We start from the raw sequence: 24,529 nt of genomic DNA on the forward strand, positions 1-24,529 counted from the left end.
ATTCTAAGAGCTGTTTTGTGCTTTTTAAACATACATACTGCTATAAAGTGTGTTAAAATGAGACCTAACTCTTTAACAGTTGTTTTTCTCATAATAGACTCTGCCTGTTTTCTGAGTTTAGTTATATATACAATCTTTGTTGGAGGATCTTTGTTTCATGCCATTTATTTTGTTATATTTTTGTCTGAGACAAGTAGGAGAACACTGTTTGTGCAAATCTTGACATGGAAAAGAATTGTGTACAACCAAACGCTCAAATCCAAAAGAAACATGTTTTTGTCCATGTCATTGATCATCAGGGAGTGAACTGGTGTCTCTGGTTTTGTTGTATTTAAAATATGAAATAATGTTATTTGTGTTATTAAAGTGTTCTTGAACATCTCTATCCACCCTGTAGAGCTGTTAAAAGTTCACGTTTTCTGTTAGTTTAATGTTTAGATCACCTTTCGAATTTGGCCTTAAATGAGTGTGTGCGCGCATGTGCATGCGTGTGTTATGTGTGTAAATTGAGAGCTGTTTGTTGTGAGAGGTTTGTTGTGTATTCTTACTGCATGGGTTCGTTTATGGTGTTTTGTTTTAAATTTTGTCTTAATGTTAAAAAGATGATTTTTACATCACCTGGTAGGTTAAAATGTTATTGGTGAAGCACACACTGTCTTTGGTCAGTAATTCATACTGAAAGTTTAAAACAAATTTCAGTGGAAATGGAAGCTTATACATCATTACAGAATACACTGAGTGGACCTGCACTGGATTACAGTGAACTTCTAGGGGGACTTTAATAATGTTTGACAAACACAAAACCAAAAATTAATAATGACAGTGAAATGCATGTGAGCATATTGAAGTGCAACTGTATAACAGAAAACATCAACTTTAAATGTAAATATTCAGTAAAAATTAACTGGGTGATGCAAAACGAGGCATTTATTTTTTTCATTGACAAATTTTTTTTGCTAAATGTTCTGTTAAAAATAACTTTACAATTTTTTTTTCAGCAATCATCAAATGACCTGAAGCTGAGATATATATATTTTTCTATACAGAGGTTTAATTGACTAGACATCCCAATTTGTTTAGTTTTAAAAGTTGTTCTGGATGAAGTATTGTAGATGCACATGAGGCCCATCCCTGAATGTGACTATTCTGAGATCGAAAAAAGTGTCAAACTATAATCTAACATGTCTGGGTTACACAGGGTTTGAAATTAAGACTGGAATGTATTTAATAAACATTGTCGGTCCTATTTTGACAGTATCCTTTAAGGTTTAGATATCTCAGCTTGAATGGTAGGAGAGTGCAGCTTCGGCAAGGTGGAACTATCAAGACGTGTTTCTGATTTGTAAAATACAATTTTGTCTTGGAATGTATCCTAATGTGAATTCATATTCAGTTTTTATCATCTTGTTCTTTTAAAAAAATCTTTTTAATTATTATTTGGATGTTATCATGTGTGTTTGCCATAATTAAAAACTCAGTATATATATTCATTTGAAAGTGGTGAGTTTGAGATTTGTTTTGCTCCCATTTATTCATTTATTTTTAACCATTCTCTTTCCCAGTATTTTTGCACATTTTGTATTATTATTATTATTTTAGGACTGTTTGTTTCATAAGTTAAAAAACACCACTAATCACGAACCTGACAATTACATCAATTATAAATTTTCCTCATTATTTTAACTGTAACTCCATTTAAACATTCAAACACAAACATTTTATTAAACAATTTTTGCACATTTGCATATTCAAAAATATATTCCTAAGATGATGTTGCAGTTCAAACTGTACTGTTTAGATGTAGGGAATCCTATGCATGCATTTGAAGAAAATCTGACTGGGAGAGAGAGAGAGAGAGAGAGAGAAAACAAATTATAGTCACAATTTACAAAATATACACAACCTGTAAACGCAACTTGCAATCGGTCAGTTTTTACAATATTTGGATATCAGAATGGATTTTGTCCTTATATTTATCTCTGATCTTTCTTATTTCATCTTCATACCAAGCAGAACTGTATTTCACCGCTCAATGCGATCATATTTGCATGTGTATGGAGAGTTGTGTACAAATGGTGGTGGTGGCGATGTTTATTATCTGATTTATATCTTTAGTAGAATAAATGTACATTCCTAAAAAATGTTAAGTGCGGTGATTGTCAAACAGTAACATGTTCACAGTTTTTTTTCCAATAACGATCTCAAACAGAATAACAAATTATTGCATTCACATTTTTTTTGGAATTACCGTAATTCCTTGATGTCAATTTTGCTCAGATTCTGCTAAAAGCTGTTTGTCTTTTGACTTCATCCATAACAGCTAAATAGCTGTGCAGCTTTGCTCTCTATGATTGCAAAAAAATTTATCACTATATTAAATCACTTCTCCTTGCTGTCTCATATGGAATATTAGAAGTGCAGATTAGTGTCTAAAATAAAAAGGGCATTATAGACAAAGATGTGCTGAGATTGCTACCTAACTAGCATTACTTGTAGTCTTTTTTTGTAATCTATCATAACTTGTAATTGTGCACTGATGTGAATAGCTTTTAGTATTCAGAAATGCATAATTAGGGTAATTCTGACACAATGTGAACAACAATAATTCATGCAAAACAGCAATGTATTACTTTAAAAGGGTAACTAGTTTTGGTTGGTTCCCACCCTTGTACTGTAAATGCTAATATATGGCCAATTGTTCACATTGGCATGAATATGAAGCCATATTCTTCAGTATTGATGATCATATCCAGTGTAGCCCACAGCAGGAATAGTAGCTAGTTAACAGTCTTGCTAAAGACATTATACAGTGCCTTGTACATTTTTTTTCAAACATTTTTTTTACTTGTACATAAGCACTATTTTTAGTGCTTATCTTTTTAAGATTTTAAATGCTCTCGGAAGAATGTAAACTCTTTTATTTCTGTCTCTTTGCAGTCAAAGCCGTTCAGGCATACGGTTCCATGAGGTAAAGAATCACCATGTTCAAGTTCAACTAGACTTGAGAAAGTTGCTGGTTAAATTTTTAGGTCTTCTCAAAAGGTCAACTATTTTTAATGCCTTCATGTTTCCCGTTTTTCCTCTCTCACTTGTTGTACAGTACATCTTCAGGTTTCTTGTTTGATGTAGCACTTGCTTCTCACTGTGGCTCTGTAATACCACAAGGCCTTGGAAAGTTTCAGTGTAGTTCCATAGAGTCACACAGACAATATTAGAGCCCCTTTATCTACATCTGTTTGTATGTTCAAATGAGACGCTCTTCAGGTGGTACTTTCAGCATGCTATCCATCTCCAGGCGTGCACCAGCAATCTCCTGATGGCTTGGGGAATAAGCTCCTTCTGATTGCCGCTTCCTGCGTGCTGTCATCAACATAAAAATGAGTCCAATGGCCACCAAGAGGATACAGCCACATGCAAGTGGAACCGCAATGGCCAACCATGGAAGATGTTCTTGCTGAGCCTGTTTCTGCAGACAGAGATTCAAATCGTTATTGTTGGCAGGTATAAAAATATAACACTCAACACTATGGAACTAATTTGCATGCTTATTTTTATACTCCGTGTTTTCTTACATTTGTTTCACAGAACTGGCCACTGAATCCTGCTGGACACAAACACTGAAAACGGTTCAGCCGATCCAGACATGATCCACCATTTAGACATGGGCTAGATGCACACTCATCAACTTCTCTCTCACATCTGTGGAATTAAACATGTACTCACATATGTACTTAGACTTAGTCGTCTATATCAATATATTTATATATTCAATTTATTTCTAATGGACAGTGATGTAAGTGTTAATTCTACCTGTCTCCTGTGAATCCTGGAGGGCAGGTGCAGTTTGCCCCCCATTGAGTGTCATGACAAATACCCTTATTTTCACATTCAACATCTAGTTCACACTTAAGAGGAGGGTAGTTATACCTGATGAACAGGAACACACACAAACAAATTTATAAACTTCTCAATGAGACTCAACAGTCTCACTAGTTCATTCAAACTCAGGTAACAAGAAATAACTGTAATGTGAAACAAAGTGGGACATTTGAAAAAATGAATAGTATATTATTTGATATTTTTTACATTAGTGTTCATTAACATTTACAATTGCAACCAGGTTTGCAGCTGTCTCTCTGAAGGCCACGTTATAACCCTTTCTCTGTTGGAAGACATAGTACTGTAAGTTACACTGAGTCAAGTCTAGGCATGTGTGTGATCTGTAGGAACTCACTGACAACGTGTTCCGCTGTACTTGGGTGGACAGATACAGGTGAAGTCATTAACTCCATCTACACAGGTCCCACCATTCTTACACTTCGATCCTTTGCAGTCGTCTATGTTTTCTGAACATGTAGGTCCAGCATATCCTGGGTGACACAAGCAGTCATACCCATTAAGCTTGTCTTTGCACTTGCCATGAAGACAGGGTCCTGAAACACACTCATCGGTTTCTTTCTCACAGGTGAGCCCTTCCCAGCCAGGTGGGCACTTGCAGCCAAACGTATTGAAAAGATCCACACACATACCACCACGTCTGCAGGGATGAGAGAGGCACACTGGAGCCCCATTGCAGCCTATGCGCACACGCTCATCTTGTTGTCGCCAAAACTGTGATGTTTGGGGTGATTTGGTATGGTCTACAAATGGAAGGTACACCTCACCCACTCTGACAGCACCTAGACATCCTGTGTACGTCTCTGCTAGTGCTACTTCACTTGACAAGTCTTTAAGAAAACTTAAACTACCAGCAAGTTTTGGGGCACTGCTACCATCTATGATACCATCCACCAAAATGAACCACTGCGATGCATCAAGTTCTGGATTGGCCATGGCAACCATGAGGTGATGCCAGTTTCCATCTGCAATGTGTCTTTGTCCAGAGAATATAACTGGTTCCACTCTGTTCTCGGTATGAAGCTCCACATGAATGGCTGTATCCACTAGACCAATCAGTAGAAGCTCCGCCCCTTTCCATGCACGAAGTAGCACAGCATTTTCCTGCCTTGTACGGAGCTCCATGGTCACATTAGTCACCGGGTAAACTAGAGATCCTTTAGCACTGTAGTGTAAGGGTGTGTTGTCAAAGGTCGCATTAGCAATGCCTGATAAGACAAAAAAAAAGTTTGATAAATCACATTTACTATTTTTTACACACATTTATTTTTATGACTTTATCAAAACATAATATTACTAAATTAATTATTTTACTAACAGGATCTTTAAGAAAATGGCAAATATAAACTGAATGTTTAAGATAAGCATACACTCAAAACCATCCAAGAGATCCACGCAGCGTCCACCATTTAAACACGGGTCGTTGACGCACCAAACCCGAGTTTCACATGTCTTTCCGGTGAAATCCCGAGAACAAGAACAAGTAAAGTCATTCCATGTTACTGTGCACTCTCCACCATTTAAGCAAGGCTCCACCTGCAAATTAACCACCCAAAATCAGATCTTTCATTTAATTATCCATTTAAATAGATAAAGTGGAATAAAAGCTACATATATTTCTACATACCTTGCATGTGTCATCACTCATGCATCCAGGAAGCACGTTCTCTGCATGACTTGAGATATATACGGTCTCCCTAAGGGCAGTGTTCCAGATTTCCACATTCAGATGTTCGTCGTTTAGTCTCAGGTCCTGCAAGCAGCCCTTAAAATGACCCCCCCAGTCAGCTGCACCCTCTTCACCTGGAACCCCACCAACATACACTAGGTCTCCTTTTAGAAATTCCAAGTCAGACAGAGAGCCAAGTCTGTAGCGCAATCCAGCATGGCTAAAGAACATCTGACCCTCCTGTACATCAATCTGAAGCATTTGCTTCTCTCCATTACAGACAAACACTGGTGAAGATAAAATGGGTGACCCCACCACAGAGGTGACATGTACTCGTCCAATTTCCAGATACATGGTAAAATAAGGATCATCCTTCTCTGTCCCCTGAAGCCCTGCCCTACGTATCTGAAATAATAACCCACTTGATTTAAGAGATCGTAAGAAGAATGACACACTAAAGTTCCTGCCAAAATCAGACAACAGTTCAAATGCGAGAAAGCTTGTAGAGTCCTCATGACTGAATGTCCAAAAGGAGAAATCTGTGGAAGGAAAAGAAATAGAGTAAAAATTCTAGCTAAAAATTCAAATTTCTAATATAATATAATATTTCAAATATATTCCCCTACACCACAAGTCCATTCCTGGAGGACCTCTGTTCTCCAAAGCTTTTGTCCTAATCTTGATTAGTTTGTTCAGGTGTGTTTGAACAAGGTTAGAGCTAAACTTAGCAGAAAAGTTGACCTCAAGTACCAGAGTTTAATGCCCCAGCTCTGTACATTACCCCAAGACCATTGTTTGAGTGTATGAGCATATGTGTATGCATACCTTGGCTGCAGTCACGTCCATAGTGAGGTCTATAACAGTCACAGCGGTAATCTGTCCAGAGGTCAACACAGTGCCCTTGTTGAGAGCAGGGATTTGGGTCCACCCCGCACCATTCTGTCTTTATACAGCCAAACTCTACGCTTGCCCCCTCATCTCCCAGATCATGTGGCATTACATGATGACCATCCACCTGTAGGTCCTCCATACAACCCAAAAAGCCATGTCCACTTAAGGTTAGATTCATGTACTCCTCTGGTACTCCACCCACATATAACTTTGTGAGGCTATCGTGGTGCAAGAAAATTTCTTCACCATCTGGTAGCTTGTATTCAACTCTGCATGCTTGATTGCCACAGCCTGGACCAATAATTTGCAGAATGAGTCTGATATCCTGATCCCATCCATCAATGTTCACCACTGCCTCATGCCAATCTCCGTCACTTACAAGCCCTGGCAATTGTGCCTCCAGTGACCCGCCCTCCTTTGATATTGCCTTGGCATGCAGCTGACCCCCAACAATCTCCAGAGAGAGAAAGAAATCAGCATTGTCTCGAAAGAACAGCAGCATATCAGGCAGTGTGGTGCGGAAGCGCATGCGTACTCCCAAAGGGTGTTCATGTTCTTCTATGTCTCTCCTTATGTGCTTGAGTGGTGGAATTTTAATAAGAAAGAACTTTGGCGAGGAGAAGGAGAATGTGGTTGGTATTGAACATACTTCATCATAAAATCCAGGTGGACAAAGACAAGTATGTTTGTGTGTCTCTCCATCCAGCCATGGCAAGCAGGTGGCGCCATTTTGGCATGCATGTTTAATGCAACCACGGAGTTGCACAGTGCATTGGGGTCCACCCCATGGGAGGAGACCTTCCTCAGCTTCTGCGCAGTGACACTTATATTCAGCCACTCCATCTTCACATACACCTCCATTAAGGCAGGGGGCGCTCTCACACTCGTCTATATTAACCTCACACTCCACACCTGAGAAAAGAGATAACAAAGTTAACAATACAAACATACATATGCAAACACTTTCCCATACGCAAACACTAACCTGCAATCCCCTCTGGGCATATACACATATATCCGTTTACAAGATCTTTACAGCTTCCTCCATTGTGACATGGCTCAGATACACACTCATTTATGTTCACCGAACAGTTCTCTCCTGGGGAGAACAAATAAACAAAACAAATAAATAGCATGACAAAGCTCTTTTTGTATGTAAAAACACTGCTTTAATACTTGAGCAACCTTGACCATCCATTCAGTCATGCATTGGGTGACAAAATAGTTTGACTCAGCCCTGGAACAAGTTTTTTAAATGAAAGCTGTTGTATTGCTGCCTTGTCTTTATTGATTTATTGTACTGTTTTACATTTACATCGGTGTTTTTATGTTGCCAGTACCTGTGTATCCTGGTTGGCACTGACAGATGTAACCTGCTGCTGTGGCATAGGTGAACACCAAGTCTGCGTCCCAGTGTTCTGGTTTTGACTTCTCAAAACATTCACCGTTGTTCTCACAGGGAGTATCAGCACATTCATCTATGTCCACCTCACAGTTATCTCCTTTAAAACCTATTCACACATCAACATCATTTAAGATTGTTGCAAAGTTAGATTAAAGACTTGAGTGTAATTTTTGCATAAAGGAGAGCTACCTGGCAAACAGGTGCAGTTGTAGTGGTTAATGCCCTCTAGACAAGTTGCTCCATGTTGGCAAGGATGTGATGCACACTCCAGAATATCCTCCTCACAGTGGTCTCCCATAAACCCAGTGCCTTCACATTCACACTCATAACTGCATACAAATGCAACCCATATCAGACAGTCAGTACACAATCTTATACATTTAACTATCAACATAAAATGTTTTTCTGGCCAATAACCAACCACTTATACAGGAAGAGACTGACTAATATGTAACTTCATTCATTCCCATAATTCCTGATTTCCTTTACCTATCAATGAGGTCGTAGCAGATTCCTCCATTCTGACATGGATCACTTTCACATTCATTGATGTTAATTTCACAGTCTGAACCTTCAAATCCCTGCACACAGTCACAGGTGTATAGCCCTACTAGGTCATGACAGGTGGCTTCATTTTGGCATGGATTTGACTCGCATTCATCGATCTCCATCTCACAGTTTACTCCTACAGAGATTTAGAAAACAATACATGATTAACAATGATATGCCAATTGTTGTCAGTGTGAATATCCATGTAAACCAGGAATGCCCAGTCCTGCTTTTGAGGGTCCATAAATCTGTAGAGTTTGCTTCCAACCTTAATTAAACACACTCAAACCAGCTAATCAATGGGTTTAGGATTACTAGAAACTTCCAGGTAGGTATGTTGGAGCTATACTTTGCAGAACCTTGCCCTGTCAAGACCATGATTGAGCATACCTGCTTTAGACTGTTAACAATACCATTACAAGATGGTGAAACTAAAGGTTTCAAACTAGATAATGTGAAGTGCCCACACAGATTACCTGTATACCCCAGCAGACATTCACACAGGTACTGGTCTTTTCCATTAATACAAGTTCCATTGTTCCAACAAGGTCGTGATGCACACTCGTTTATGTCAATCTCACAGTTGTGTCCTTGGTATCCAGGCACACAGAAGCAGTGATACTTGTTGATCCCATCCACACATATTGCACCATTTTGACAAGGATGTGAATCACACTCATCCACGTTCTCTTCACATGTCTCACCACGAAAACCTTCTGAACAGTTGCATTCAAATCCATCCACTATCCGTCTACAGGTGCCATTGTTGAGGCAGGGTTCATCAACACAGTCTATGATGCGATGACTGCAGTCCTCTCCTCCGAAACCAGGTGGGCACAGGCATTTGTAGCCATTCAGCTCATCTACACACTCAGAGAGGGCCCCAACACACGGCCCACTTTCACACTCGTTGATGTCCTCTGGGCAGGTGTAGTGCTCTGTGCCTGGTTCAGTCACACACCCTTCACATTCAGCAAACACACAAGCATTGTACAGCTCATCGCAGTCCCTCCCCATGTACCGCACTCCTACCCGTGAACACAAACACACATAGTCATCCATTGTATCCACACACGTCGCCCCATTTTGGCAGGGTGAAGATGCACACATGTCATATGACCCCGAACAGAATATACCTGGAAAAAGAGAAACAGGATTTAAATGTTGTACCTCTTAGGCCCAATTCCCAGTTATAGTTCATAGCCCTTCACCTAAACCTACATCTACCCTTCCCCATGACCCTCGAAACAGAGTGTCAAAAAATCCCCTATTCCCCTATAACGTTCTATATTAATGCGCTGCTTTCGTTGACACACTCACACTCACACACACACACATACTGGAGATCATGCAGTGCATAAATAAACATCAAGGAGGAAAGAAACTAGTCACTGCTGCTCCATGACTGTAATTAATAAAATAGCTTCAATACTGAATTGCTACATTATATTTTATAGCAACGAGAGGATAAAATTGCTGTTTTTGAAGTAAACACACTCGTTGTAGTGAGAGAGAGAGAAAGAGAGAGAGAGAGAGAGAGAGAGAGAGAGAGAGAGAGAGACGCATGGAATTTACACAAGCAACTCTCTCAAAATGGCCATATTTGACTAAAAAAGTTTTGAGATATCTAATTATACTTGTCCCCCTCAATGTCTATGGTGGTTAGGGTTAATAACGGTTTAACATTAATGATTTAATGTTACCAAACTTTAGCAATTTTTTTTGCAAACATTTCTTTGTAGATCATGACCGTAAATATAAGCACAAGATTGAATGTATCATAAAATCCTTTTTTACGCCAAAAATACTGCCTGAGCGAACCATCTACAACCCGGCAACAACATCACAGCACTCTAACATGTGAGTGGTGAGTTCTGCATATATTACTATGATAGTAAAACAGAAAACAAACAGAGACACCCGAGACAAAGGTAAAACTGATATGAGTTAATAACAGGCTGTTGATCCCAAACCTTAATCCTGGGTAAGACTGACTGAGCCCGAGGAATAAAGAGAGAGAATCTCTTCAAAGTCAGCATTACACATACTAAGCCCATCTGTGAGGTTGATCATCATTTGTGAGGTTCAGCATTTTTTTTTTACCTTTTCAGTCACAACAAGTCTTTACAAATGTAGTTTAGACCTAAAACGAAGAGATTGAATTTGTTTTTGAGTATTTCAAAATGCATATTTTGTTTGTGCATATATATGAGTTTGCATTTTTAGAGCAGAGAGTGGTACAGAGCATTCGCAGGGTTTTTCTTGTACAAATCAGCCAATTGCACGAGAGCTCTTTGAGTCATTCCAAATTCCTGTTATCTGCATGACCTCGACCCTCAACCCCCACCGCATGCCCAACTTGGATCCATTAATATGGCCCTCCCAATCCCTAAACCTTGTGGGGCCCCTTGTGCCACTAAACTCCACTCCCCCACCTTCTCTCAACCACTTTGCTGCCCTGGCCCCCTCAATGTCGCTTTAATAAGACCTTCATCCCAAATATTCATTCAGGCGGAAGATATTAATGAATGGGCAAAAGGAATGAGGTGCTGTGTGCATCTGTCTGTGTGTGCATGTTGAGTGTTGAGTGTGTATCAGGCTAAGACAGTGTAGCAGGAATGGAACAGCATCGAAGGGATGAATTTAGTTCAGGAATGTTTGTGTGTGCTTCAGCTTTCATGTTTGTGAGAACCAAATGTTCCCTTAAGGATAAATGGCAATAGATATTTATTTATTTATTTTTAAAACCATCTGTTATATGAAGGTTACATTATACCTGGAAACCATTTACCAGGCCATCATAATTTATTTTGGTAATTTTCAAATGCCTTTTATCATCTCAGTCTCAGAATTTACCAAAAGCCATTATAAAAAAAATATTATTACATTTCTAACTAGTTGCATAGGTGTAATAGGTAGTTGCTATAATGTGTTCTTGGTGGTTGCCAAAAAAATACTTAAAAAAAAAAAAGCCTTTATCTGAGGTGGAGAGAATCGCCAACTTAACTGATTATTGCATTTCCCTGGTAGTCTTATTTCCTAATTTTTCAAGTTTAATATTTGTTTTTGTTAAACATGAGTTAAAAATACCCATATTTCTCTCTCTCTCTCTCTCTCTCTTTTTTGTATATCAACAAGCACCAATATTAGTGTAAATTGACTTTCACATTTCTTTTTCATCACAAAATTCCTAAATAGTTTTTTTTCCAGGTTTAAATTAGATTTTGAATACCGGATTTTCAGTGTCAGACTTGTAGTGTCAGATCCGATGTGTTTGCCCAGACACTTTAATCAGCATGGAAGTGTTACTTTTAGAACAGAAACATCTTATCAGTCTCAGAACACAGACTGTTCTTACACAACACAACTGAGAGCTTACACGCTGATCTTAGTGTGAAAGCACTCACATTGATCTTAGAATGGACACGTGACTTACACCGTGATCTTAAAGCAAACAAAACAAGCACGCAGAGAAGAGGAAGTTATGAGTAATTGCTTCTTCCATTCCATAAGCACATTATTTTCTCTTATTCATGCAAGAAAACTTCTTTGAAGTATTTAAAAATAATCTTTACCAAAACCTCAAAACTAATTTTAAAAATACTTTGATTTTAGTATGTGTCTGTAAACTGTGTAGGATTCAGATACGTCCTACACCCGCTCAAGCATTCATTCAGTCCAGGAAAATGAGCTCCATGCAGACTGACCAGCAAGTGTCCACTGAGTGGGACTCGGTGTCCATAGTTACTTCTATGCTAATCTTGCCCTGAGACGAAGAGATGCTGACCTCTGTGACCCCAGATCCACCTCCTCATTTTCCTCATTTCCATTTATTTTCATGAGATCTTTACCCTAGGTTATACCATTGTCTTTCTCACGGTCTTGGATCTCTTCAACGCTCATGTCATTTCCTGTCAGCATAGTCTGATAAGTAAAGAAGATTTCCCAGCTCACGCTGTCATAGACGTGAACCGTCACTGAGCCAGATGACATAATGATGTCAGCCACAAGCGTCCAGTCCATTGATGGCACACATACATGAATTGACATCTCTAGTTTTCTTTTTTCTTTTTTTTACAATGTCTCCCTCAAACTCTCTCCTTCCTGTTAATGAAGGACACTGATTATCTGCTTTCTGCTCTGTCCTCTATATTGTGCAGCCTGTTTACAGAAAATTAAAGTGGATTACGCTGTCTGTACCTCATTTAGCTTATGTTCTCTCACACAAACACGTGTGCTTGAACACTCTCACCGACATAACCTTTAATTCAGAGTATTTCTGCACACTTTGGATACCATCAACATTCATTTCAAATTGAATGTTTTACTCTTTCTGTCTTGTGCAGCTAGTGAAAAGACTATTTAAAGTCCATTAGATGTTCCTACCATCAGAGAGAGCGAGTAGGTCAGTGTCTGTAATGTACTGAGATGATCGTAATCCTCTCAGAGTGGTGTGTGTACAACAGGACAGCTTTAGGTTAGTCTACACTACTAAGCCAGCTTTTGTTACCTTAGGATATAGTTCTCTGCCACTTTGTTTTAAAGAGATTACAGAGAGTGACTATTTTTCATGAGTTAGATACAGAAACTGCAAGGCTGCTAGTTATATTAATAAAAACTATATGTACTATATATATATGTTACTGTGTATTAAAAAATATAACAATTAAAAAACAATAGATTAACCATTATATATATTTTTTTGTCATTACTTTCATTCAGCATGGATGCATTCAACTGATCTAAAGTGGAACTGAAGACTGGATTAATGATGCTGAAAATCTGGGTTTTCAATCAAATTAATAAATTGCATATCAAAATATATTAAAATACAAGTCAGTTATTTTAAAATATGATGCGTTTAGGCTCCAGGTGGAGACAGGCTGTAGTGGATCTGATTAGCCAGACTTTAACATTGAGGTTTTACAGAGATCCGAGAGGCTCTGGCATCCCACGGCTGACAGAGACATTCTCCTGACATCTGTCTCGAGCGCTATGCCTTACTCCTTGTGTGTCAGTGTTTAAGGTTATCTTTGCGAGACCTCTGGAAGAATTTTAGCCATGCAGGTTCTGTTCTAAGAGCTACAGCACTGATACTGGCTGTCAATCAAGTGAAACTCCTCCCCTTTTGTTTACATCACTGTCAATCATCCCTGTTTGTGTCTTACTTCCTGCTGTGAGGGGGTGTGACATTTTAGTTTTACAATTTAAAGGGGCTATAGATTGTTTTAGTGGGGTCAGGTGGGGAAACGCATCTCTATGTGTGTGTATTCAAAGAAAAAAATAAATAAATGCAACAACAACACACCAGAGTTAAGTATGAGTTGAAAAACTATTATAGTATTAATATTTTGTTTTATTTAATTATGTATTTGTGTATGATTTCATTTTCAGTTTGTTTACTTTATATGGATGCCCATTTCCACTACAAATATTATAATTGTGATATATATTTGAGACAGAAACCAAACACACACACACACACACACACAGAGAGAGAGAATCTAAACTGCAAACTCAGTGAGAAAAAGTTTGGATTTAGTTTTTTCCAGAATTAATTTATAGTTTATATGACTTTTCTTTTTTTCTTTCTTTTTTAAATTGTAAGATATTAACTTTGAATTGTGAGGAAAATTTAGATAAAAAGTTGCAATTACCTTATTTTCTTCCTTATTCTGTGACATTAATGAGCTTCCGTGATTTTATTTATTTATATTTTTTATGGTTGTAGTTTTAGTTCCATGCATTCAAAAATAACAACCCTGTGACACACAGCATAGATTTGGGAGTTAAGATTCCTACTGTCTCTATGACTGTGAAATTTGTCACCGGTTTAATAGCCCATTCAGATCTGTATGAGATAATACTCACTTAATATGCATCTGTCCAGAGATATGGGTGGGAACGGATGGGTAACAGAGAGAACGAGAGTGAGACAGCAGCTGGGACGTGTGTGTGATGTGTGACAGGACTCTGTGATAACCTGTGATCTGTTTATTTTCACAGATGCAGGAGAGTTTTTTTCCATATGCATGTTTAATTCTTCCTCATTCTATGTGAACCTAAAAATTCTGAGATTCTGAGAAAGTTCTCAAATCAAGAATTGTCACAAATGTTGTTCACAGAATTTACTTTTAGATTATTCTTATCCACTTATTACTTATAATAATATATTACTCTATTACCAAAATATTAATTTAATTATCTAAATATATCTGATCCTTTTGAGCATTTATTCACACAAAAACATGTGGTAGTATCTAGCCCACTTAAAGTATTAATAACATTTATTAACATTTATTATTATACATTTTATAACTCTATTATTACCCAAAACAATAATGTAACCCTCTAAACATTGAGCAAAATTGACCAGCTTTTTTACTACAAAACAGAAAAACATGGTTATTATACTTAAATCTCGGTAAACACAAATGAACAATGCATACACTAACCATAGTTTAACCATGGAATTTATAGTAAAACTATGGTTATACAAATGGTAATCAATATGCTTAAAAAAACATGGTTATAATAAGAGCATGGTTAATTTTTTTGTAAGGGTGGATCCATAAAGACGCTATTTGTTAATGTTAGCATCAACACAAACACCTATTATAGGCTCACTTTTATTAGCAGAATCTTGACTGTGAGAGTGCAGATGACTGTTGTGTGAATTTATTCTTCCCTCGCTGTGTTCTTGTTGGGATTAGTGTTGGGGGCAGGGTACATTGTAGACATTTTCATTTAAAAAGTCATGTGAATTCCAGAATCCCCCTTGTTTCCCGAAGCGCCTGACGTCACATTTGCATGCATGGTTTGACATGAACTTTCAGCTAAGTCAGAAAATCAGACCAGTTTCACCTGCTGTTCCTCTCATTGAATTTCCCCGCTGACTTCCATTAGTCAATGCAAATGCACTACAGATACATTGTTTGTACTGGCCATACCACACTTGAGACCTGGACAGTGGGGTCTGTGAGTGAGTTTTGACTAAGCAGTGATAATGTAAAAGCCAAACTTCCATTTCCATTCCAACACTTAGAACCAAAACTAATGTTGAGCAGAGCGATATCGGCATGCTGTTTGTTTCACTAGAACACAGAGTTTATTAAATTAGCTCCATTTTAAAAAAGTCTTACATATTCAATTGTTTAAATGTTTGTTTGTTTTTTGTAATAATTTTTAACAATCATTTTTTTCTTAAAAAATTAAAATAAAGAATTAAAAATACCCAAGTAACTACACTGTAAAAGTTGTGAATAAAACATTAATTTGATTAAAAAGATTTTGGAGTTCATTTTAGGACAATATTATTTTATTCTAACTACTTCAAAATTTCATCTTGATTGACTGTGTAACTTGCCTTTTCTATGTACTTTTTGTGAAATTCACTAGAAGTTTCTACGTGAAGATTATTTCAGTGTACAGTTTTTGTTATTACTGTAAAATTGTAACACTTTTTCAACATGCGGTTCATGAATCTTTGTTCCAGTAAAAATGACCATTATTGCTCTGGTTAAACAAAAATTTTTTTTAAAATTAAAGTGGAAAATAATTTGCACTGTGTACACACAATTACACGCACTATTTACTTTTATTTATATCTTCAAACAAGTACTTTAGACTGAAAACTTTGTTACTATCCACTGAAATATCTCCTACACATGATCATCAGTGAAATACTCAGAGACAGCTTGGCCGTGCAGTCAGATGAAAGAGCGTTAAGCCTACGGGACGCAAAAGCAAACAGAGCTCGTTAGAAGTGCTTAACGCAGATTCCACCCACACACAACGTCCAAATGACTCAGCCCTGGTGTCATGGCAACGGGACACAATGGAACCCACCCCCAAAAGTTTTTCTTATTCAGACAGTGGCCTGAGAGAGGGGCAGAATCGGACTGGATGGATGGAAGGAGGGAAAATAGATGAGTAACCTCCCCCATACTCCCATCTGTACCACACACCATTTATTTCCACCCCAAACAGGACGAGGAATGAAGGTTAACACTCCAGTGAACATCTTTGGGAGTGCCAGATAACAGAAAATGACACCCATAAAATAGAAGTAAACTAGGAGATGAAAATGATGCACTCTAAAAAATAAAGAGGGGAGGGAGAGGGTGGGTGTTTCGCAGTAATACCATACACTCTTAAAAATGAAGGTTCCTTATCGGCATCTTTGGTACCATGAAGAAACTTGCTCATTTATGGAAACATTCCCTCCAACAAAAGGTTCTTCATAGTGGAAAAGAGTTTTTAGATTATTAAAATATTCTTAACCTTAAGAACATGTGGTTCTTTTAAGAACTGTTCGCTGAAAGGATCTTTGAGGAACCAAATATGGTTCTTCTGTGGCATCTCTGCAAAAACGTAGACCTTTAAGACATAGAAAATCTAGTTTGGTTCCTTAAACAACCTTTCAGTGAAAAGTAAAAAAAAAAAAAAAAGCTAAACTAACTAAAAACTAAGTCACCAATATGATGCCAGAATGTTGTGGGTGGTTGCTAGGGAGTTCTGAGTGGTTGCTAGGTGGCTGCTTACAGGCACAAGTCAAAAGAGCCCATCACTCCTTCTAATATTAAATTCTGGTCTCTAAATATGGCATTATAATATTTCTGTTTTAGTGTGGATAAAAGTACATGGATTTGCTTTCATCTACCCCATTATAAACAACAACATTTGCCAAAGAAGAGGCAATAGAGCCACACAAAACATCCAACCTGTTGCTCTTGACTCTAGCAGAGACACATATGATAGAACTTGGCCTTTCTCAGAATACAACACATATATGACCCTGGACCACAAAGCCAGTCTTAAGTGTAAATGTTTCGAAATTGAGATTTATACATCAGCTGAAAGCTGAATAAATAAGTTTAGTTTATTAGGATTGGACAATATTTTGCTGAGATACAACAATTTGAATATCTGAAATCCGAGGGAGCAAAAAATCTAAATACTGAGAAAATTACTTTTAAAGTTACCCAGATGAATTCTTAGCAATGTATATTACTAATCAAAAATTACATTTTGATATATTTACTGTAGGAAACATGATTTTTACTTAATATCCTAATGATTTTTGGCAAAAAAGCAAGATCGATCGTTTTGACCCATACAATGTTTATTTGGCTATTGCTAAAAATAAAACCCAATGACTTAAGACTGGTTTTGTGGTCTAGGGTCACATATAAATAACCAAATATTAGCAAGACATACCATTCTGTCTATTTCTATCTATTCTCAACAACTTTTAATGATCAATGTCCCAAACAGGGACAGCACGTAAAAAGTTCCTTCTTTCATTAAACCATGTGTTGTTCAACATATGCATTCATGAAAATGTATGTTTATAAAATATAAAACATCTTGTTTCCAGTGATTTCTATAGGTATCCAGAAAGAGAGAAAACTCACCCCATTTGAACATCATCATGGTCAGTAAAACTGTCCCGGGGCATTTCAGATGAACTTTCCTGATCTCCATGGTGATGTGAAACAATCCAAACAAACCAAACTAGAAGTGTTTTAAGCTTAATGTCTCTTTGAGTCCTTCATAGTGGAACAACCTTCAGATCAAAGCTTCTTGGGGATCATCAAACGTCTGAGTTCCTGCATGATCCTGAAGTTGAAAGTCTGCTCTGTTGAAATTCTCCTTGGTCTCGTAATTCCTATAAGCACCAGGTCGTGTAGTTCATGTAAAGTTCCTCTGTCCAGCATCAGAGCGGTCAGGCTGAGAGCACTGGCTCATTGTACAGGCAGTAATGACCCAATCCCGCTGTGGTTTACCACACTAATCACCCTGAAAGGGGAGGGGCCAGAAAACCTGAAGTGGACTTCAGCACCAGGACTCCTATGTGTGTGTGTGAGTGTGTGTGAGTGGATGGGAGGTGGTGGTGGTGGTGTTTGGGGGAGGGGGAGGGGGTTAGTTCTGAGAGGGTTATCATATAGAAATTATAATTGACTTAATATAAAAGTATAGAAGTCAATTCTACATTCATGTTTGTTATTCTGAATTTATAAGTTTGCTGATGCATGTATGATATTTTTATTCCTAAAATTATACGAATAATATATGATTATATTTCAAATGTATTTCAAACCTATAATTTCAGTTTGTTTTGTATTTATACAGTATATGTTTGAACCTACAAATAAAACATGATTATATTTAAACCCTACAATTTCACAGTTTTCTTCTTTTTATTATCATATTTAATCATTTACGCAAACTGCCTTTGCTCTTTTCAAGATCTTTTAGTAACATCTTTCTGGAGGCAAATAAGCAGGTGGACATCAGACAATGAAGGGTCAGGTGAGGTTTTGTGTTATATGTAGCGTATACTACGCTAACTACCATAATGCTATGTTGGTAACTCAGACTGTTTTGTTAGAAAACACTAAGCCCAGCTTGATAACTTCTTTCACAAATCAAGACAATCAAAAAAACTTTTCTAGGTGATTCCCTGCTGATTTTTTTCTAGCAGTGTATAATGAGCTGGTGAGATCTTCTATCCTGCTGAGAAATCACACAGTCTACTGGCATTAGTCATTCAAGGCTGTGTTTCTTTATACTTACTAAACCAACAATGATCTGTTTTTATGAACTATCAAACTTGTTGACCCAACACCAACCTCTGAATCATCTTTATACTCTAAAAATATCCCAGAGAATATATTTGGATTGAACTTTTCCTTACTGTTTAATGAGTTTGACTTAAACCCAATTAATGAAAAACAAAACACACCAGCACACACACACACACACACACACACACCCACGCACACACACACACACACACACACACACACACACACACACACACACACACACACACACACACACACACACAGACACACACACACACACACACACACACACACGCACACATCAAAATCTATGAGTGTGTCTGCACAACATCCTGTAAGGTACAACCCACTTTAGAAAATGATTAGAAGAAACACTCCTATTTCATGTATCTCTGACTCATCGCACATTTTGTTTATTAGAGGAAATTTTCACACTGTTTTGTTCTCTGATCCAGGAATAGCATGAGGTGTCCTATCTGTAAATGTCTTTGCACATTTCACCGGATGCTGACTTAGCTTGTGACAGTGTGTCACTCCTGGCCTTGAGATATGGACAGAGATGTTTCACACTCATTCATGTACATCTAGCACATCTTAAAGCTGTCATTTACAAAGCTTTAATGCAGCTTTGCAAGCTTACAACATCATCCCTGTGCTGCAAGATGACTGTCATAAAGCCCCAGTGCCAATGTAAACACATTTAACCTCAGTCTGATTTAGCATCTCAACTCTGATTTTTAATGTTCTCTACTTATGATTTCTTAAAACTTGTAAAATAGTTTACATTTTATGCACAATATTATAATAATGTAAAAAGCTATTTTTGGTCCTTTTTGGAGCTCAACAGCCTGAATTCCCCATTTTATTTAAGAAAGGAAGAAAGCAGCTCAGAGAGTCTGCTAAACTTCTCCTATTCCTATTCCTATAAGTCTTACAGGTTTGGAGTGACATCAATGTGATTAAATGATGACACAATGTCATTTTTTGGCATTATTTTTTAAACTAAATACTCTTAAGGTGTGCTTTAGTGAATTGTGTACTAGCTATGCAGCTCTTCTTGTATCCAAACCACTCTGTGTTCCTATTGATAACTAGAACGCATTAATCAGAATGTCTTAGAACTGTAGCTATATTTGAATATTTAAACCATTTAATAGTTTTTCAACAAAATTAAATGTAACTTCCTCATAGGATGTAATGTGATTGTAATAGTTTTTTAACAAAGTGAAATGAAATGCAACATCCTCTTAGTTTCCCAAATAGAATGTGTGAACTGGTGGATGATGCAAGTAAGGTTAAGTTATACTGGATGTGGGTATGAACTAGATTTACTTGGCTCAGCAAATTGGAACTTTTTGTCAGGCAGGTTTGATAAAACATGATTGTAGCTTGCATTGTCATTCAGTCTGGCTGTGTAATGTTTGCATTGAGGTTTTTGTAAAATTTAGGCTTTACTGTATATACCACAAGACAAACATAAAGATAGGCTTTTTGCTGTTGTCTTTATGTTGAGGCCGTACATAAAAATGATGCAGTAACATTAATAGAAAGGATGCATTTTATTTGTTTAATTTGGGATATGCATCCCTATGTGGAACTTTATTAAGATTGGATGCACTGAATTGACAATACTAAGTCAGACCTACATTCACCAGCAACTAATCAACAACCTGTAAACAACCATGGGGACTTCAAAACAGGCACATATGGCTGGAACAAAAGAGTGCCCCTTATTGCTGTAAGACCCCCCAAGATGTCACCCTAAGTGCACTAAAAAACAGTAATCTGCTGTCTGCATTACAACAACACATGCACTCTATGCTTGTAACCGCAAGCAAAGCTTAGTACAGAACAATGACCATATGATTAGATTAACAGTCACAAATCATTATATCATTGATAGCACAAAGACCATGAGCACTTCACTGCACTGTCACAGTGTAATGACTATGACTCTTCATACAGATTACATATCCACACTTATACAGGTGTAGTATGAATGTATATCATTTTTAACACAGTATAGTAATTACAGAGCATTTTTGTTTTTCTGCAACCTTAAAGTTGACTTTGGAAAAAAAACATTATTTCATGAATTAAAACATTCAACATTGCAATCTATTTTATGTGCTTTAAAGTAATATGTTTCTAGTGGCATGTTGAGATAAATATAGAATAGATTATCAGTGTATCAATATATATGTGCAGAATTGGTTTTTCATTCTTTCATCAGAATGTAGTGGCCTTTTGGAGTAGTTACAGCAAATTCCCAGCAGAGGGAAGTATACAGCAGTACTACCGTCCACAACCATTCTGTTTTGATGCAATATACAACATAGACTCCATTGCTAAAAAGGCCCAGCAGAGGTTGTAATTCCTTCACCAACTGAGCAAATTCAACCTGCCACAGCTGCTGAAACAGTCTGTATGGTTCAGCTACCAAATCAGACATTAAGAGACAACAACGGACAGTCAAGACTGCTGAGAAGATTACTGGTTCCCCGATGCCCAACCTTCAAGATCTTTACACCTCCAGAATGAGGAAAAGGTCCAAGAAAACCACTTTTGGCCCCTCACACCCAGCTCACTCTCTCTTTCAACGGTTACCCTCAGGATGGCGCTACAAAGCACTGACCTCCAGAACAGCAAGGCACAAGAACAGTTAAAACTTTCATAACTATACATTGTCCATTATAAGGGACACATTTATACATAGCATATGAAAACTGTACATTTGTAAACTACATAAACTACACTTGTAAATATCAAACAATTATATATGCCTTTTATTTATATTTCTGCTTCTTTATTATATTGTTTAAATTACATTTTTTAATTTTCACTTATATCACTGCTGAATCCCTCCAGCAGCTAAAAGCATCCTAAGATGGTTAGCTGGTCATCCTGTCTGGTCATAGCTGCTCAGTAGGCTGATTTTAGAGGGGTTTCGAGCACTTCTTAGCTGGTCAGGCTGGGAGATCAGCTGGAATAACCAGATAAAACCCACTTTACCATCCTAGGCTGGGATAGCAGCTAAAACCAGCTACTTCCAGCTTAAACCAGCTAAGACCAGTCAACCAGCTTAGGTTTTCTAATTTTATCTGTTTTTTACTCAGCAGGGATTAGAGTTATGTCTGCACTATATCTACTTTCTTTTGAACTTGGAGCTCCTGTCATCAAGACAAATTCTGTGTGTGTGTAAACTTATTTGGCAATAAAGCTATTTTCTGACTTCTATGTTTGAGTAAGGTGATATTTTATATACTATAGACTATTATTCTCTAATAACAGGCCTGTATAAGCTATTGTGAGTGATTCACGTTCAAGAGCCACAATGCAACTGACGTTATTTATGTCACTGATGTCAATCCAAAAAGTAGCAAAGTTCATACGTTTAATTCTCAATATTTTTTAAGTCTTTTGAGGCTATAAGACTGCAACTATGTGGGGACAAAACAGAACTGAATTTAACTGATTACTCACAAAAATTCTGATCTCTGTTCTGTATTTGCGACACGCGTGCATGGTTACTTCACAGCACCATATAAGGAGAAAAAAGGAGGAGGATAAAACTTGCCTGTTTGTTAAGAGAAATTACAATTTGCAGAAAGTGTAACAACATATCATAGTTTTCAGTCACGTGACTGGCTCGAAGATCCATGGAACTGCAGCACAAGCCTGTCAGTTTAATCTGTTCCAACCCAAAAATATTTAGATGACCTCTCAAAAGAATAAAACAAAGACATGTGAACAAAATTCAAGTTCTGGCCGTTAGCAATCCAAAGCATCCGCCGCAATATTATAGTCACTAAAAACAGTGGGACATGTTTAATGTGAAAACACTTAAAGTGCCTTTAAAACAGTTATATTAAAGATTACATCCAGTAATCACCTTATTGATGACAATGCATGCTTTATACAGGTAAGCAAATAAGCCTGACATATAAACGCAATGCGTTAAACGATTAAGCATCTTCTTTATGGTTTTCTTTGGGAAAACATTTAATATTAAACTTTTGTGCATAACATTTATATTCTGGGTTCATCTGCTTGGCTGTACAAAGTATGCATCATCAATAAGTTGAATACTGAATTTGGCTTTTAAATATCAGTCTTACTACTGTATATTTCTAATTTAAAACGTAAAGCCTTATGTTGCCCTCCATGTTGGCGTTCCTGTATGGGTGTAACGTCACGTGTAAACTATGAATTTAAGATTTTCTTCCACCATAAATGATACACACCTTGTGAAAAAAAACATGTAGGCCTAAATATACATGCAATACAGTGTATACACTATGTCCCATAAAAACAGATTGAGTGGGAATGTAAAAACCATATAAAGTCACAGATCATCCGCCTCAGGGCCGGCCCGTGGCATAGGCAACATAGGCCCTGTCCCAAATGGCACCCTAAACCCTCACGGTCTTCCTCTGAGTCTGCCCTTCATGACGTAATGCCGCTTTGACTGTTGGGTAGAAGTCTGCTGCGGAGTTTGCTCGGCAGAATGCGGATCGAGGGCGCATAACGGCCGCAAAGGGGGCATTCACAAGCACCCTTCTGAATGCTTAAATGACAAATGGAACAGTCTCGTGGACTTAACGGACACGCGCATGTGGTAGCCATTGTAAGTCCATAAGACTGCAAGTGCAAATTAAATATTCCATTTGGGACAGAGCCATATTCAGTTGCCTAGGGTGAAAAATGAAGGGGGGTGCCACAGGAGAGTTTTTTTGTTTTCTCTAAAGTGCACCCTCTTGTGACGATCATGCATCCTACAACCATATATTAAGCTAAATAATTTCTGACAGTTAACATCATTTAATACTGATCTATCATCAAACTGATTAAAATAATGTTAGAATAAAACAAAATCGACATCAATGTAAAATCATAAGATTGTTGGACTAATTTAAACACTTTGCATGCGTTGAGTTAACTGCTTAATTAATTTTACTTTACTGTATTTACTAAATAAATACAGTAAATAAATGTAAGCTTCTGTATTGCTGTTTAAATATCAGTTACACTACCGCTTAATTTTAAATCACCAAAAAATATCTTACTGGCTTTTGAAAAAGACCATGACTAGGACTATAATCTAGCATTCAAAAAATTAAATAATCAAGTTTAAGTATGTAATTTTCCACTGTATGCACAGATTTGAAATGAAAGCTATGGGTATGCTAATTATAAGAACTATCTAGTTAGCTTGTAGCCTTTATTTTGTTGCCTTTGTTGTCTGTTAGACTACTTTAGGCATTTCACATTGCTCATATTTCCCGTCATGTAATAAGTACTTTTCACTGTTCATAGTTGTGGGAATAGTTCATGGCTGGTCTCTTCAAAAGGCTTTTAACTCTTCAACATCCATTTATTTATTATCACAGTTTATTTACTACTTATTTATGTTAATACTTAGCAGTATTTATGTTATGTTATATTATAGTAAAGTTTTGAAAAATCAGCATTTTCAGATTTTCTTTTTTTTTTAGTGGGGGTGGGGGAATCTAAAGTCTTGCATAGGGC

At 37.3% G+C, this 24,529-nt stretch overlaps 1 protein-coding gene across 1 annotated transcript; it reads right to left on the minus strand.

Moving 5' to 3' along the window:
* Nucleotides 1-1,694: 1,694 nt before the first annotated feature.
* On the minus strand, nt 1,695-18,171 carry LOC132130146 (protein crumbs homolog 2-like). The gene is made up of 13 exons (XM_059541814.1): nt 17,828-18,171; nt 8,888-9,547; nt 8,352-8,547; nt 8,052-8,191; nt 7,798-7,968; nt 7,443-7,556; nt 6,392-7,369; nt 5,525-6,105; nt 5,268-5,433; nt 4,235-5,105; nt 3,811-3,927; nt 3,573-3,699; nt 1,695-3,466 (listed from the first exon to the last, which is right to left on the minus strand). Exons 1-13 carry the CDS (start codon nt 17,895-17,897, stop codon nt 3,245-3,247), a joined length of 4,413 nt encoding a protein of 1,470 aa, XP_059397797.1. The 5' UTR covers nt 17,898-18,171; the 3' UTR covers nt 1,695-3,244.
* Between the last annotated feature and the right edge of the window lie 6,358 nt (nt 18,172-24,529).

Source organism: Carassius carassius, chromosome 47 (assembly GCF_963082965.1).
Source record: "Carassius carassius chromosome 47, fCarCar2.1, whole genome shotgun sequence".
Lineage (NCBI taxonomy): Eukaryota > Metazoa > Chordata > Actinopteri > Cypriniformes > Cyprinidae > Carassius > Carassius carassius.